At 38.9% G+C, this 17,169-nt stretch overlaps 2 protein-coding genes across 2 annotated transcripts; both read left to right on the top strand.

Moving 5' to 3' along the window:
• Window positions 1–716: 716 nt before the first annotated feature.
• Window positions 717–1,232, top strand: LOC145049430 (uncharacterized). The gene has a single exon (XM_078997841.1). The coding sequence runs from the start codon at window positions 717–719 to the stop codon at window positions 1,230–1,232; it is 516 nt and encodes a 171-aa protein (XP_078853967.1).
• Window positions 1,233–10,412: 9,180 nt separating this feature from the next.
• LOC145052321 (wall-associated receptor kinase galacturonan-binding protein) lies at window positions 10,413–11,858 on the top strand. The gene is made up of 3 exons (XM_079000124.1): window positions 10,413–11,325; window positions 11,457–11,507; window positions 11,611–11,858. The coding sequence occupies exons 1-3, from the start codon at window positions 10,512–10,514 to the stop codon at window positions 11,658–11,660; spliced, it is 915 nt and encodes a 304-aa protein (XP_078856250.1). The 5' UTR covers window positions 10,413–10,511; the 3' UTR covers window positions 11,661–11,858.
• Window positions 11,859–17,169: the final 5,311 nt, after the last annotated feature.

Here is a 17,169-nt window from a genome sequence, read left to right as displayed (position 1 = left end):
TGCATGTTTTTTTTTTCATAATTTTCACTTATTTCATATTTCAAATTCAAATAAACTCTTCATTTAATCGTTCCTGTTTAACATTATGTTTTAATTAACCCGTATAATATACGGGTTTCACAACTAGTAAATTATATGTATCGAGACTATATTTGATGAAATAAAAACTTAAGATGTTTATCCATGATTATTATGATCATTTTGTGTGATAGGCCTTTAAACAAAGATTTAATATTTGATAACCGTTTTACAACCGAATAAAAAAATCATAGGGGAGAGAGAGAACGAGAAAGAAAGAGACATAAATATTGTAAGACTCTCGCAATATTTAAATAAAGTACCCAATGTTATGAAATATTAGTTTGTGAATGACCATTGAATTCTTCATTTCTCCCGTAACTCCCCATCATTATTTAGCATTAGTAACAACCATTTCAATGTGTTTTATGAATGTAATAATACACCATCATAATGTGCATTCATATCATAGCTCATCTTTCATCTTATTTTGATAGTATAAATAGTGAGTCATATGTATTAGAAACTTGATGATTTCATCACAAGTATTGGAATAAAAGTTATCTCTACTCTCATTTCTTTCTTTACTTTATAATTTATATTGTTATTTGATCATATTTTATTACACGTTATCAGCACGAGGCTCTACCATAGAGTTCCAACTTCTTTCCGTTCTTGTCGTTGTCAGTACTTTCACTATGGCAAACATTAGCAAACTTGAGTTTATGGCTCTTGACATTAGTGGAAAAAATTATTTATCATGGATCCTTGATGTTGAAATCTACCTTGATGCTATGGGTCTTGGAAACACCATAAATGATGTAAATCCTTTAAATGAAGCATCAAGCCAAGAAAAGGCTAAGGCGATGATTTTCCTTCGCCACTATCTCGATGAAGGATTAAAAGCTGAATACCTCACTGTCAAAGATCCAGCTGATCTTTGGAATAATCTGAAAGAGAGGTATGATCATCAAAAAACGGTGATACTTCCTAGAGCTCGTTTTGATTGGTTACACCTTCGGCTACAAGATTTTAAATCTGTGAGTGAGTATAATTCAGCCATGTTCAAAATTACTTCCCAACTAAAACTATGTGGTGAGACTATAACTGATGAAGACATGCTAGAGAAAACCTTCTCTACTTTTCATGCCACTAACATGCTCCTGCAGCAGCAATATCGAGAGAAATGTTTTAAAAAAAATATTGTGAATTAATCTCATGTCTTCTTGTGGCTAAACAAAATAATGAGCTCTTAATGAAAAATCATCAATCACGTCCAACCGGTTCTAGTCCATTCCCCGAAGTGAATGCAACATCATCTAATTATAACGGTTGTGGGTCTAACCGTGGCCGTGGTTGTGGTCGAGGTCGTGGACGTGGTGGAGGTCGTCATAATAATCGTCCCAACAATAATAATAATATAAGTAACCACCAGAAGTGGGAAAATAACAAAAACCCACATCCTAATGATAAAAGTGGTCAAGGCAAAAAGAAAGTTGAAAATGTTTGTCACTGATGTGGAATGACCGGTCATTGGTCGCGTACATGTCGCACTCCAAAGCATTTTGTTGATCTTTATCAAGTTTCTCTAAAATATAAAGAAGGAAAAAATGCGGAAACAAATTTTGTTCAAAATTATTTTTCCGAAGATCAACTAGAAATGGGCATTTGGATGTCGCCGATTATCTTGCCTACACGGAAGGGACAAACGGTGCTATGGATGGTGATGGAAGTACCCAATTTTTCCCATAAAATGTAACACCGTAAATTTTCAAAATAATTTTTTCGCATAATATAAAAACATATTCATTTAATTTTCATAAAAACATCAATGTTCAAAACTCCAATCCCTGTCATACAAAATCCCAAGATCACATATCATAAAAATCCCATGTGTGTGTACTGATCAAGCCGGCGCCTTCCCACGGTCATCACTAGTACCTGAAACAAATAACACCAACACTGTAAGCATAAAGTTTAGTGAGTTCCCCAAAATACCACACATAACACATATTAGCCACTCGAGGCTATAACTCTGTGGGTCCGTAGACCCTACTCTGTGAACCCACTGGTTCTAACTCTGGGAACCTTCCAGTTCCATCTCTATAAACATGCACAACATAAATCACATAGAAATAATGTAGTACAACACATAACATACATATAGCATACAAATACTCTGCCACGTAACTCTGATTACCTACTCAAGGTAAAGTATAGTGAGAAGACTCACCTCGCGTATCTCGATAACTCGCAAATCCCGGAAATCACTCGCGCTCGATCCTCCGAGCTATAATCCTCCTATAACACAATATATCTCTAATTAACACTTTCTCAACTAAGGTTGACTACCCCTATCAAGCCAACACTGGTCAACTCCAGTCAACGGTCAACTTTGATCGGACTCGGCGAGTGCACTAGAGCGAGTCGGCGAGTCTATACATGTTCACTGACTCCCTAGGATCCTCTTTTGACACGTCAAGTACTTCCCTGACTCGACGAGTTCCACCTGGCATGAATCGCGGGGCCACCACGACTCAACTCGCTGAGTCTCAAGAACAACTCGGCGAGTTCCAGCTCGAATCAGTCCATCTGTCAACCCTCTCTAACTCTCCCTGACTCACTGAGTCAACCCCTTAACTCGGCAAGACCACTCGCTGAGTGGTTAAGGACAATCTTCATGCTACTCGCCGAGTCTATTCTTCAGACTCGACGAGTCCATGCCATGCATCAACTCAAACTTGCTCCTGAGGTCAGATCCGCTCCAACAACTCATAGATCTAGTCCTCCCAAGCACATTCATCACGTAAAGTTACAATCTTGGCTACCATGCAACACCTACAAGGCTCCTTATGGTGAAATGACCTCTAAAATGGTAACCTAAGTCCCCAACTCAAAAGGAAAGGCATAAAGCAGGGCATTTGGGACTCTCTGGACCTAATAAGGTCCAGATCTAGGCACCATTTCCCCAAGGGACCTCTCACACTCCAAATACAAGGCAACCAAGGCATGAAGAAACCCTAGATTTGGCCATATCAACAAAAACACGAGAATAAGCTCTGAATGTTACCTCAAATAGCTTCCTCTGTTGAAATGGAAGTAGATCCAAGCTCCCCAACTCTCCTAGCTTTACCTTCCTCTTCCTTTCTTGCAAACACACAAAAAATGGTGAATAATGGCCTCTTATCTCACTCACAAGGACTCTCAGCTGCTCTGGTGCTCTCAAGGTCGAAGGTAGCCGCAATGAAGGGGTATAAGGTCCTTTAAATAGGGCTCAAGGCCGGGAAATTAGGGTTTCATTAAATAGCATGGACTCGCCGAGTCCAGACGCGAACCCGCGTCCAAATCCGCGATCATACTCGGCGAGTCTAGGCTCCAACTCGCCGAGTCTCCTCACAAATTACCAAAATAAATAAATGAATAATACCTGGGAATCCGGGCTGTTACAATTCTCCCCCACTAGAACTAGACTTCGCCCTCGAAGTCTCGCTCTGCAAATAACTCTGGATGCTGCTCACGCATCTCATGCTCCGATTCCCAAGTCATCTCGGACCCCTTCCGATGCTGCCACTGAACCAAAACCAGGGGTACCTTCTTGTTCCTCAGAACCTTGATTTTCCGATCTCTGATGGCCACTGGTCTCTCAGCATAATTCAGGCTCGCATCCACCTGAATATCCTCTAATGGAACCACTGCCGACTCATCGGCTATACACTTCCTCAGTTGCGACACATGAAAAGTGTCGTGAATCTGCCCCAACTCTGTTGGCAAATCCAAACGATAGGCTACCCGACCTACCCTCGCGATCACTCGAAAAGGACCAATATATCGGGGTCCCAAATTGCCCCTCTTCCTGAATCGAATCACTGCTTTCCAAGGAGAGACCTTCAGGAGTACAAGGTCGCCGACCTGAAACTCAAGCTCGGACCGGCGTCTGTCTGCATAACTCTTCTGACGACTCTTGGTGGTCAACAACCTCTGTCTGACCTGCTGGATCTGCTCTGTCGTCTGAAGCACGATCTCTGTACTGCCCATCACCCGCTGTCCAACCTCTCCCCAACAAATGGGGGTCCGACACCTCCTCCCATACAACAGATCAAAGGGCGGCATACCAATGCTCAAATGATGGCTGTTGTTGTAGGAAAACTCTGCCAAGGGCAAATATGCATCCCATCTACTCCCAAAATCCAACACACATGCCCGGAGCATGTCCTCGAGCGTCTGAATCGTCCGCTCACTCTGACCGTATGTCTGGGGGATGATATGCGGTACTAAAATGCAACCTAGTACCCAACTCCTCATGAAACTTCTTCCAGAATTTGGAAGTGAAACGCACATCACGGTCTGAAACAATCGAGACCGGCACTCCATGCCGAGATACTACTTCCCTCACATACACCTCTGCCAATTTCTCTGCTGAAGAACTCTCGCTGATAGCGAGAAAATGAGCGCTCTTCGTCAACCTGTCCACAATCACCCAAATTGCATCAACTCCTCTGGCAGTCCTTGGCAATTTGGTGATGAAATCCATGGTGATCTGTTCCTACTTCCATTCGGGAACCTCCAATGGCTGCAACTTACCATGCGGCCTCTAGTGCTCGGCCTTAACCCTACGGCAGGTCAAGCACCTCTCAATAAACCACGCAACATCCCTTTTCATACAGGGCCACCAATACTCCTTCCTCAGGTCCAAATACATCTTAGTGGCCCCGGGATGGATCGAAAATTTCAACCGATGGGCCTCTTCCATCAAAATGGTACGCGTTCCTCCCACAAACGGCACCCAGATACGCCCCTGAAATGTCATAAGCCCCCGACCATCGGTAACGAACTCTGAAACCAAACCAATAACCCGCTCTTTCTTCTTCATCTCAGGTTGCACAGCCTTGGCCTGTGCCCCACGAATGGCGTCCAACACTGGAGCTATCATGGTCAATCTCAAACATACATCCCGCAGCGGGGTGCTCTCCGCCCTGTGACTCAGTGCATCGGCTACAACATTAGCCTTGCCTGGGTGGTACAGGATCTCACAATCATAATCCTTGACCACATCCAACCACCTTCTCTGTCGCATGTTTAGGTTGGGCTGATCCATCAAATATTTCAAACTCTTATGGTCTGTGTATATCGTACACCGAACCCCATACAGGTAGTGACGCCAAATCTTGAGGGCGAACACCACTGCCCCCAACTCTAGATCATAGGTGGGGTATCTCATCTCATGAGGCTTCAGCTGTCTCGATGCATATGCTATCACATGCCCCCTCTGCATCAGCACCGCCCCAACCCCAAAATCGATGCGTCACAGTATACCACAAAGTCCTCCATCCGTTCCGGGAGGGCTAACACCGGGGCTTCGCATAACCTTTGGTGAAGTGTCTCAAAGGAGGCTTGCTGCTCGGGGCCCCATGAAAAAGCAACACCCTTCCAAGTCAATCTGGTGAGTGGCACTGCGATCTTAGAGAAATCCTTGATAAATCTCCAATAATACCCTGCCAACCCTAGGAAACTCCTGATCTCGGAGGGTGACCTCGGCACCTCCCAACTCATCACCACCTCAACCTTGGCCAGGTCGACCAATATCTCTTTCTGGTTAACGAGATGTCCTAAGAACTGGACCTCCCGCAACCAAAAATCACACTTGGAGAATTTGGCATAAAGCCTCTCCGATCTCAGAACTTCGAGAACCTCTCTCAAATGCTCCTCATGCTGCTCTCTAGATCTCGAATATACCAGAATGTCGTCGATAAATACAATCACCGACCGATCCAGCATCGGCCTGCACACTCGGTTCATGAGATCCATGAACACTGTCGGGGCATTGGTGAGCCCGAAAGGCATCACCACAAACTCGTAATGCCCATAACGTGTCCTGAACGCTGTCTTATGGACGTCCTCATCTCGCACCCTCACCTGATGATAGCCAGACCTCAAATCGATCTTGGAGAACCAAGATGCTCCCTGCAACTGATCGAACAAATCGTCGATCCTCGGCAACGGGTAACGGTTCTTGACCGTCAACTTGTTCAACTCCTGGTAATCAATGCACATCCAGTGTGAACCATCCTTCTTCTTGACGAACAGGATAGGCGCTCCCCACGACGAGCTGCTCGGCCGAATAAACCCCTTCCCCAGCAGCTCCTAAAGCTGCGAGGATAACTCTTGCATCTCTGGAGGTGCAAGGCGATAAGGCACCTTAGCAATAGGCGCGGCCCCCGGAACCAAGTCGATACTGAACTCCACTTGCCTCACAGGAGGCACACCCGGCAACTCCTCGGGAAATACATCCGGGAACTCACGCACTACCGGAACCTCCTCAACTAACCTCGGTCTCTCGGAATCCACCCGCGTATCCATCACATACGCCACAAAACCCTTACAGCCCTGCTGTAGACACTACCTCGCCCTAGCGGCCGAACAAAACGCTGATCCTGAACGTGTACCCTCGCCGTACACCGAAAGAACTCCCCCACTAGGGTCTCGTATGGTCACCAGCTGTCGCTCGCAGTTGATAACCGCACCGAATCTGCTCAACCAGTCCATGCCCACAATGACACAGACATCACCCATCACAATAGGAACCGGATCAATCGGGAACTCAACACCAAAAATCTCGACTACGCACCATCGGAGAACCTCCGTGGCATATATCACCCTCTCGTCAGCTATGAAAACTCTCAGAGGCCGACTCAACGCCTCACGACTAACACTAATATTGATCTATTATGGTTTGTTCGTTGTCAAGTAAAAGCGATAAACGCAAAAAATGACAACATATTTTCACTGTTTCGTGTATTATAGCATCCTACTTCTATATATTTCTATTATGGCATTGCACCTTCAAAATTTTTTTTCTTAGATATAGTAGTTTTTAAATTTTACCTAAGTAAAAAATAAAAATTACTCTGTACTTCTACATTTGGATCGATTTTTTTAAAACACAATGTTATAGTCAAGAAAAATAAAAATGGGACGCTATAATAAAAATCAATGGAAGTACCTTGTCATTTCTTAAATATAACCTTACTTATTCTAATGTTCAATTAGGTAAAATCAGATATGTATTGGAATTGTTAGAGACATTTTGGTCTAAAAGGTTAGCTTGTTTAGGTGAATGGGTAATATGTTATCTATAGACACTTGCATCAATAGTAAATATTTGTAATTAATAAGGACATAAGGAATATTTTAGAATAAAATTCACTAACATGGAATGGAATCTTGAATTCATAGTTGATGTTTAACACGGAATGAAATCTTTTAATTACCAATCTGACAAATACTGCTAGAATCCATGAACCAATGACCTCATGAAGCTCTTACTTTCAGATGGTTGTTTGTTTTTCAAAACCTATTTCATTGGACTATAGGTTAGTAATATCCAAATGTGAAATAAAATGGGAAGTACACCACCATAGAGTAATGTTTCTTTTTTGCTTCATATTGAAATGTAACAAAAAAGATGTCAAATAAAGCACTATTTAGACCAAATTTACTACTAACCTTAGATTCCACGTCCCTGAAAGAGTGAGTGCTCTGTAACCTTTTGTGTCATAAAGAAGACAAGTTTTTGTTGGTTTTGGGAATATAAACATCTCTTACAAAATAAAAAATCATATATGTATTAAAAAAAGGTAAACTGGAATATTGGATTAGTGGAACAGAAGTCAATTAGCCATTTCATATTTGTTCCATAATTCTACAGATTGTTCAATTTAAAAACATTCCAATGATTAATTACTTCAAAAACAACCAATAAATGCCTAAGCCCATCTTTTTATTTTCATACAAGTTATTGGAATAACAAAAGAGTTATACTATTAAATCAAAAAAGAAAAAAGAGGACACGAACCTTAAGCTTTCTTAAATGAAGGAAATACCAGTTCTTGAAAGCCAAAGCATTTATCAAATTAAAAAAATAACGTTAGAGTTCATAACTACGAGATGAATCAAATTAGCAATAGGGAAAGAATGTATATAATTAATTACACACATGATAATCATATGATATAGTTAACTTCATACATTACATCAGAAACATTTATACCAATATAGGTAGAACTTGGCCAAAAACCCAAATCAAAACCTATTGCTACTTTCTGTAAAAAGCAGATCAAATTATATTATCAAAAGGATGCAAATTAAAACCCTAAATAATCATCGAGCTCTAAAACATTAAAAAAATCCAAAATGGAAGAGGGGTTGAGTGTCGTCTTGCCTGATACATTGACTGATGCAATGGTCTGGGTTTCGAAGGTCCGAATCGGATGACTGATGTTGGTGGGGCAGTCGGTTGTGAATCGTGGACTGGTGGAGAGAGTCAATAGAAAGGCGGTGTTGAGATGATCTATTGTTTTTTGCATTCGAGTTATGTATAAAATAGAAGAAGCCCTAGTCAACCAGATTCAAATTTGGTTATGATATGTATGCTGATTTATTGCGATTTTTATGATATATTAAATAAGATATTGCTGATTTTAAGGAACGAATGCTATCAAAATGAATGGAGTTATATTACGCGATAGAGGTAGACTATAGTTTGAGCGGGAAACAAAATCAAAAGGTAGCTAGGAGTCCGACACGTGGCATTTTGTTTGTGTATAAGATGGACACGTGACACTTAAGGGAGGTTTTTATTAAGCATGGAGATATTGTTATTTGATCATATTTTATTACACCCAAGCCATTTTTATGGAATTTCCATCAACCTTAATAATATGTCTAACGCTTACTGATTCAAAACATGGTGTAATTTTCCTTAAATTGGCTGAACACACGAAAACTTTCATTAATAATCAAATAGTTTTCTAAATGAGATTCAAAATTATCAATGTAGTCGGAAACCATCTTGTACCCGATTATAGTAGTTTCAAAAATCAATGTCTGGGTGGTTTACTTAGGAGAACATTCTTTTTGTTGTTAAACCGAAAAAAATCTAAACAATAGTGTTTTTTTTATATAATTCAAATTATTATGGTTATCAAGAAACCCTTATACTTGTTTAAAGTGATTTTTTGTTAAAAAAAAACAAACGTTAAACTAAATAAAATTAAAATTACAATCATGTTTATGGAATTAAGTCTTATATTATTTATGACGAAAGTAATTATAACATACCCTAATAGATAAACACATGATTTTTTTTATCTAGTATATTCAAGATTCTAAAAAGTCTGTCATGGCTTCATCATGACTCCAAGGTTTGTACTTGACGCTACGTGTTAACAAAATGTCGCCTTAAGTTATATATATATATATATATATATATATATATATATATATATATATATATATATATGCAAAATTGCCGTCTTAAGTAATTTCTTACAAGCGATGTGGTTTGTCAAGACTCGAAAAAATTTGAGGCTTAACATTGCAGTTAAAGTTATGTCTAACGTTATTTAAAACCTTGTGCGAATTACATAAGTATATTAGTTAAAATAAATAAATTTATGGCTTGTTCCATCTACATCATACTAACTTAATTGCACTTATTTTTCTAGAGTAATTTGTGTCTGGTTGCATTGCACGGGTGAATATATATATATATATATATATATATATATATATATATATATATATATATATATATATATATATATATATATATATATATATATATATAAAAGGGTAAAAAAGACTTTTCAAAATTGATGGGATCAAACCACAATAAAAATAGGCCAAGGTGACTATATGTCAATTTTTAAAGTCAATGGATGTAACCAAAGAAACCAAGCAAACGCATGTCCAAATTTTCAATTTTCTCTAAAAGCAAATGTGTTAAATTTTGGTAAAAGAACTAATTACACTAATCAATATTAATCCATTTTTTTTATAATAATAATAATAAAAAAAAAGGAGCGTGTATGCATTAAACTTTTGACCACTTTCATTTTTAGTTATTCTTTGTTTTATCTATTTGATATGTTGCAAGTAAAACGTAAACATATCTTAAATGGACACATTTATAAAAAAAAAATGTTCAGAATTGTATCCTTCAAAAATTAACAAAGAAATTGAAGTCAATGTAGTTTATGCAATTCTCAATTTACCATAAACATCAATTTTATCACAGTAATGGTTTGTTTCTAACAAATATATTTAACGTTCTACTCTAAAATACCAGACTAATTATTCTATCTACAAATTGCACAAACTCTAAACTACCAGACTAATTATTCCATCTACAAATTGCATAATCAAGTTTTCTATTCATCAAAACAAACCATTCGTACCAATTTATGCTCTAAAAGCATACTAAAGCAAAAAATACAAAAGTTGGGCTGGGCCAAAATATTAAAATAACACAAAAAGTTCATAGAATAGTAAACAATGCACCAACATTATATTCTTCATTACGAAGACCTTGACAGCATTAAAGCAAAACACTTTCAACCATCACAAGCAAAGCATCCCACTCACATGTTACTTCAATTCCTAGATCCATACGCTCACTTTGAGTCATATGTATCTTGTTACTTACCTCTCTCACCATGGCTAAACTTAGGTCCATCATTTTGTTTATCTTATTACATGCCTTTGTGTATAGTGTAGGTGCATCTCATGTATGTCGATCCTATTGTGGCAACATAACTATAGATTACCCGTTTGCTCTCCGGTCGGGATGTGGTCATTCAGGTTTCAGAGACCTTTTGTTTTGCATCAACGATGTCCTTATGTTTCACATTAGCTCGGGCTCATATAGGGTTCTAAACATCGACTATGCATATCAGTCCATGACTTTACATGACCCACATTTGTCCACATGTGACTCCATCGTGCTAGGAGGTAGGGGAAATGGGTTTGTAGTGGAGCACTGGCGGGCCCCATACCTAAATCCAACCGCAGATAATGTGTTCATGTTATTGGGTTGTTCGACCCAATCACCACTCTTCCAAGGGTTCCCAACTGGGAACCATGTACCATGTAGAAATGTCTCGGGTATGGGTTGTGAGGAGTATTATGGTTGTCAAGGTTGGATGGATCTTGGGCTAGCCCGTATGGGCTTGGCTTATGGGTCAGGGCCACCTATTTGTTGTGCATTACCCTTTGATGCAATCAAAAGTGTGAATCTTAGTAAACTAGAGTGCCAAGGGTATAGCAGTGCATACACCTTGGCACCTCTACGAGTAAGCGGTCCTTCTGAGTGGACTTATGGAATACGAGTCAAGTATGATGTGGAGGTAAGTAATGATTCATTTTGTAAAGCGTGTGAGGCAACTGGTGGGTCTTGTGGACATGATGTGGAACATTTTGGAGAATTATGTATGTGTGGGAGTTGGAATTCTACCTCAAATTGTGATACAAGTAAATCTCTTTTACTTTGATTTATTAAAATTTTTTAGTAAAATTACATATTTTTGTCCATCTATAGAGGTCTTAGTGTGTTATATAAATTTTTTCCAAATTTCACTATAAAGTTCATATGTTTTGTGCAGTTATGAAATTATCGGTCGGGGGAGCCTCGTTGCCAAGAGACAAGTTATTAGGTTATTATAATGCCTTTCCATTTTAATACTATGAAAATAATGTTATAAGACTTATTTATCTCAATTTTCACATGATGATTTTGTCGAATTCTATATTTTACAGGATTACTGATTGTCATATCTACCTTCTGGTTAACATCTTTTCGAATGTGAAATGTCTTTTCCATCGCAAATCTATAGTTTGAGGAGGAAGAAAATGCATACTCAACTTGAAAAGATGCCAAATGTGTTCTTCAATGTTCATTTAAAGGAGGCCTATATGTAGGCTAAATATAGAAAAAGTAAGTGTGCCTAATTGAATGGGAATTTCTTATTTAAGTATATTGAGTGAAGTTTTGTTTGAGAATGTCATTGTATTTGTTTTGGACTTTTCACTTTTAACGTTATTAGAGGAAACATAGGATTTTGATGAATCTTTTTATACATAACTATGAATATAGAAGATATTAAATTATTTAGATGTGTCAACATATCAAAATGGGGTCGACAAATGAAATGATAATGTTTAGTTCACATTAAAAAAACAAATTTCTTCTTCAAGATCTAAGTTGCACATTTAAAAAAACATCACGAAGCAATGATCTAGTCATTTAAGTTGGATAATTTAACTTAAACAACATTTGCATAATATAATTTTTTAACTTACTTACAATATATCGACAGTTTGAAAATAACAAACCGGTAAATTCCAATATATTCAACTTGTGAAAACAATGGAGTTTTAGCATCGTTTCAACGTGACCCACACATGGAGATGAACCAAATTCAAGAATATACGAGATAAGTGTTAGAATAGGATAAGGCTATAAGGGTTTGTAGACCTTATAAGATGGTCACTATTAGTGTTTCTAGGTTTAATCTCAAATTGCAAACTTGTGTATAAGAGAACTTCTTCATGTCCATGTACGTAATGTCATATTGTTACATGGACCAAACCATATGTGTTCTTGTGCTTGTTTACTTCTATATATTCAAAGTTTCTTCCAAACAAACTTGATAGATCATGTGCTAAAATACAACAAGCAATAAGAGGAATTTAATAGTTTGATTGTCTTTATCATGTAATTAGTAACACAATTTAAAAAAAAATGAACGGCGAAATTTGTATGAAGCCGCTAGCAAGCAGCTAGGGGCAAAAGTAAAACTGTAGAAAAAATAAAAGTACAATAATTACGTCAAAGGGAAAATGTACCAAGAAGACCAATTTAAGGAGGTACACCCTGTCTTGTTTTTTATCCACATGAAAGAGTTCGCCTTGATATCTTCAAAAATACAGGCTTGAGATGGAGCAATATTGTTAAAGGAGCAGTTGTTTCTGGCTTTCCACAAAGACCAAAGAGCCGAAAGAATGATCGTGTGAGTCATCTTTAGGTGAGAAGGCGATTTGGCAAAGGAGTGGAAGACAAAGAGGAGATGTTCAACAGAATTAATATCAAAGAGATCAAGCTCGCACCGGTCTTGAAACATACTCCAGACATCTCGAACCCAACAACATTCCCAGTGAAGATGTATAACATATTCATCACCTGCACCACATAGATTGCATGTACCGGAGCTCAAAACAATAGACCTGACAAATGTGTCGTGTCGTGTCGTGTTAACCTGTTTATTTCCGTGTCGGTTTCGTGTCAAGTTTCGGGTTAAGGTTTAGACCTTGTAAATATGTTGTGTCATGTCGCTTGAAACATTTTAAAGGTTGGAAAGTAGGAGTTATGGATGCAAAAATGAAAAAAGGAAACACTAAAGTTAGGAGATGGAATGACAAAAGTTTTAGTAAGTTTAGAAGGCAAAATGAAAAGAGTTAAAGTTAGGGAGCAAAGAGGATAGGTGGTGAGGATGAGTACAATTAAGTAACTTTGAAATTTTGAATATTATTTCTAACTCTTGAGTTTGACCTACTACAAGTCTATAACATATAATATATTTATAAGAATGTGAAATTTGTAATAAATAATATCTAGTTAAACGGATCATATTCGAGTCATCTTTGAGTTAAAAGTCTTGACCCTAACCCTACCCGTTTAATTATCGTGTCGTGTCGTGTCAACCCGTTTACATAAACATGTCGAAATCTCTGACCCTAACCCGCTAATTTTGTGTCGGGTTCGTGTCGGGTTTTCGTGTCGTGTCATGTTTTTCCAGGTCTACAAAACAACCCCTCTATTTATGAGCTCAATTTTCACAGGTAACCTATTCAGTATAGCTCGCCAGGCAAAAAAAATTGATTTTAATAGGTACCAGATTATTCCAAAAGTGTTTATACTAAAGTGGGGAATAGACTTTTGATTCCTAAGCTCCATGTAAAGAGCTCACAGAGAAAACCCAGAATTGCAACCAAGCCAACTCCATTTATCATCTGAGGTACCGAGAGAAACCAATGAGAGATCGTTCAAACAACTATCAAGTTCCGACAGTTTTGTGGTGAAGCTAGGCAATTCCATGAGACAACCAACGAACCGTCCACTTTTTGACATCTATCTGTAATGGAGCAGATTTTAAAAGATTATAGAGCAAAAAGAGAAGGGTATTTAGATCTAAGATCAAAATTCTCAGCCCTATTGTCGAACCAGAAGGAAAGAGAGTTCCCAATCCCTATTACTCTTTTGAACATGTCTTGAAGCGCAATATTTTGAGAACTGAAATCAGAAATAGTGCCAACAATATTTTTCAAACCCCAGAAGCACCTAGCTAAACAGGGAACATTTTCGAAGATCTATGCAGGCATTAGGTTGAGATTGAAAGTGTATACTATGTTTCGCGTGCATCAGGTTGAGATTGAAAGTGATATCATTAAAAAAAATGTGGTACTAATACCTAGTGAATTAATTAACTGATGTATTGATTCGGTCATACGGCTAATTATTTTTATGATGATTACGTATTTATATTCCAATTGTCCATCTCTGCATCAACTACAAACCAAACTTAAAAAATTCCAATTGTTTCTCTATCATGAATTGGTATTATCTTTTGACGAGGAATGTCGTGGATCAACATATTTAATCCCATCAAATCATCACTGCCGATTTCTAGGCTGCTTTCCGTAAGGCTAGAGGGAGTGGTACCACAGAAACCGCACTCCCTCCTATGCCACGTAGACGCCAACTCATAATTGTTCTCATTTTAATACTATGAAACCACATGGTGGGAGTGAGAATACGGCAAAGAGAGAGAGAAGAAAAAAGAAAAGAAAGAAGGTGATTGGTTGAAAGAGGAAAGAGAAAGCAAATAAAATGAGGAGAGAGTGTGTGGAGAGTGCAACAAATATTTACCGCATTGCGGCCTAGACCTCACACAAACCGCACTCAGGGGGCGGTGTTCCCCTGCCTATGTGGCAAAAGGTGCGGTAGAGACCGCACCACTCCCCATAGCCTAACCAATTCCCATTTTACGTCATTTCAATTTAGGTTTTTACTGATCATTTGTGCCCCTCAAGTTTCCTCCTCCTTTAATTTCCATCTCATAATATTATAATTAACATAAATAAACTTATTTCCAAGTTACACAAAAGAAAAGCAATTCCTACAATCATGAAACACATATATAACTATGGACGTTAGGTTCTACTAGTCATAATTATTCTAATAAATGAATAAGTTTATTCTCTTATTGACAAGTGTCACAATATTAAAAATTCTTATTAATATTATATGTCACCTATCATATCACATGTCAACCTATTAATTATCCATTTAAAATTTTAAATTTTAAATTTCTCACTCTATGTAACGCCCCGATCCTCAGGTATTTATATATTAAGAATTTCTGGATAAAAGCTCTACTCGACGAGTTGGTCGACCTACTCGTCGAGTAGCAGCGGGGTAAGAACGCGTGTTTAGTGACCTACTCGGCGAGTCCACTATTGGGACTCAGCGAGTAGGATCTAGCAGATGAAACCCTAAATCCCGGGGTTTGCACCCCTATTTAAAGGATCCTCAGCCTCCTTTGGGCTTCCTTACAGTCTTTGAGAGCCCTTATAAACCCTAAATTATGTGTGTGTGCCTTGGAGTGGTTTTGAAGCTTGGAAGAGAGGATTTTGGTGGAAGGGAGTTAAGACTGCAAAGGAAATTGAAGCAAGAAAGGAGGGGGAAACGGGTTTTGCCTCAGCTAGCATCTTTTGAAGGTATCAAAGTGCCATTCTTACTTCCTTTTCTTTCCTCTTGTTGAGTTCTAGGGCTTTTTATGGATTTTCAAGTTGGGATGTTGAGCTATAGGCTAGATCTGAAGTTGTAACTTCAGATCTGGACCCTCCTTAGGTGCTAGAGTCATAAAGTTGTTGTATTGGTTGTAGATGAAGTCCCTCTTGGACTAGAAGCTCCATTAAGAACTTAAAATAGACATTTGGAGCCTTTATAACCATGCATGTACGTAAAGTTTGCAGCTTTACGTGGTAAGTATGCCCTAGAAGCTTGGATCTGTGATTTGGAGCCGCTGCATGGCTCAAAACAAGTCTGTATGGAGAGAGGAATGGATGGACTCGGCGAGTCGCAAGGATGACTCGGCGAGTCACATGAAGATGGTCATTGAACTCGGCGATTTGGATGAACAACTCGGCGAGTCCGATGAAGATCACCATAAAACTCGACGAGTTGAAGAACAACTCAGCGAGTCGGATGGTTTTTCCTTTGATTAGGCATGCGTGTGTACCCATCGAGTTGCAAGGAGGAAACTCGACGGGTGGCCCTTAAGGATTTATCAGGATTTGAAGGAACTCGACGAGTCACTCCGATGACTCGGTGAGTTGGAATGTGCTCCATGGACTCGACGAGTGGTCGAGTGCACTCGGCGAGTTGAGGTCAACATGGACTATTGACCTTGACTAAGGACTCTAACCTCGATCAGGAATTACTAAGTGATTATCGGGTGTCTCATAATAGCAAGAACTTATGAGTATATTGTGCTATGGTTATAGGTGGTGGAGCCGGTGTCAAGTGATCCGATAGTTGGAGTTTGCATTCTATCGACATCTGCGAGGTGAGTTATCCTCACTATATCGATAGGGTCTACGGCACCAAGATCGGCCCTTTATGATTTACATCCTGGGTTAGGATGGTTGCTTTGTTTTTGCCATGTTAGATTTCGTCCTGGTTAGGATGGGTGTTATGTTATTGCCTTGCTAGAATTTATCCTGTTTAGGATGGTTGTTATACTAGAGATCGGTAGTTATGGTATGCTGCATAAGATTCTGATTTATTGGATCAGAATCAGGATAGATAGTATGTTATGCTTTTATGATCCGTGAGGATTAGTATGTTAGTGACCTGTTAGGTCGATACTCTAGCTATGGGTGAAACTCTATGATTGATGGTCAATGAGATAGATATGTTTGCTAAGTGTACATGTTAGTATATGATAGTATGCGTACATGGTTAGTTGCTTGTTGGCTGGGTTGAGGCGGTCCTACTTTGTGCTGAAGGCCAACACACCCTCTGAGCGGTCCGGGGAGACTGTAGGCCCAGTAGGGCGGACCAGTCTGACCGATGGCCCAGTATGTATGTTGTTTGATTGATCGTTATGGCTATGGTTTCTGCCAGTGTGGTATTGGTATTTTGGGGGTAGCTCACTAAGCCCTCGGGCTTACAATTTTCATTTTATTGTTTTAGGTACTTCAGAAGAGCGAGGGAAGGCGAAGGCGTGACCGTACCGCTCCTCATCCTCATGA

This window comes from Lactuca serriola, chromosome 5 (assembly GCF_051521515.1).
Source record: "Lactuca serriola cultivar US96UC23 chromosome 5, Lser_US96UC23_V15, whole genome shotgun sequence".
NCBI classification, from domain to species: Eukaryota; Viridiplantae; Streptophyta; class Magnoliopsida; order Asterales; family Asteraceae; genus Lactuca; species Lactuca serriola.
The sequence above is the reverse complement of the archived record's forward strand: the minus strand, read 5'-3'. Positions and strand labels throughout refer to the sequence as shown.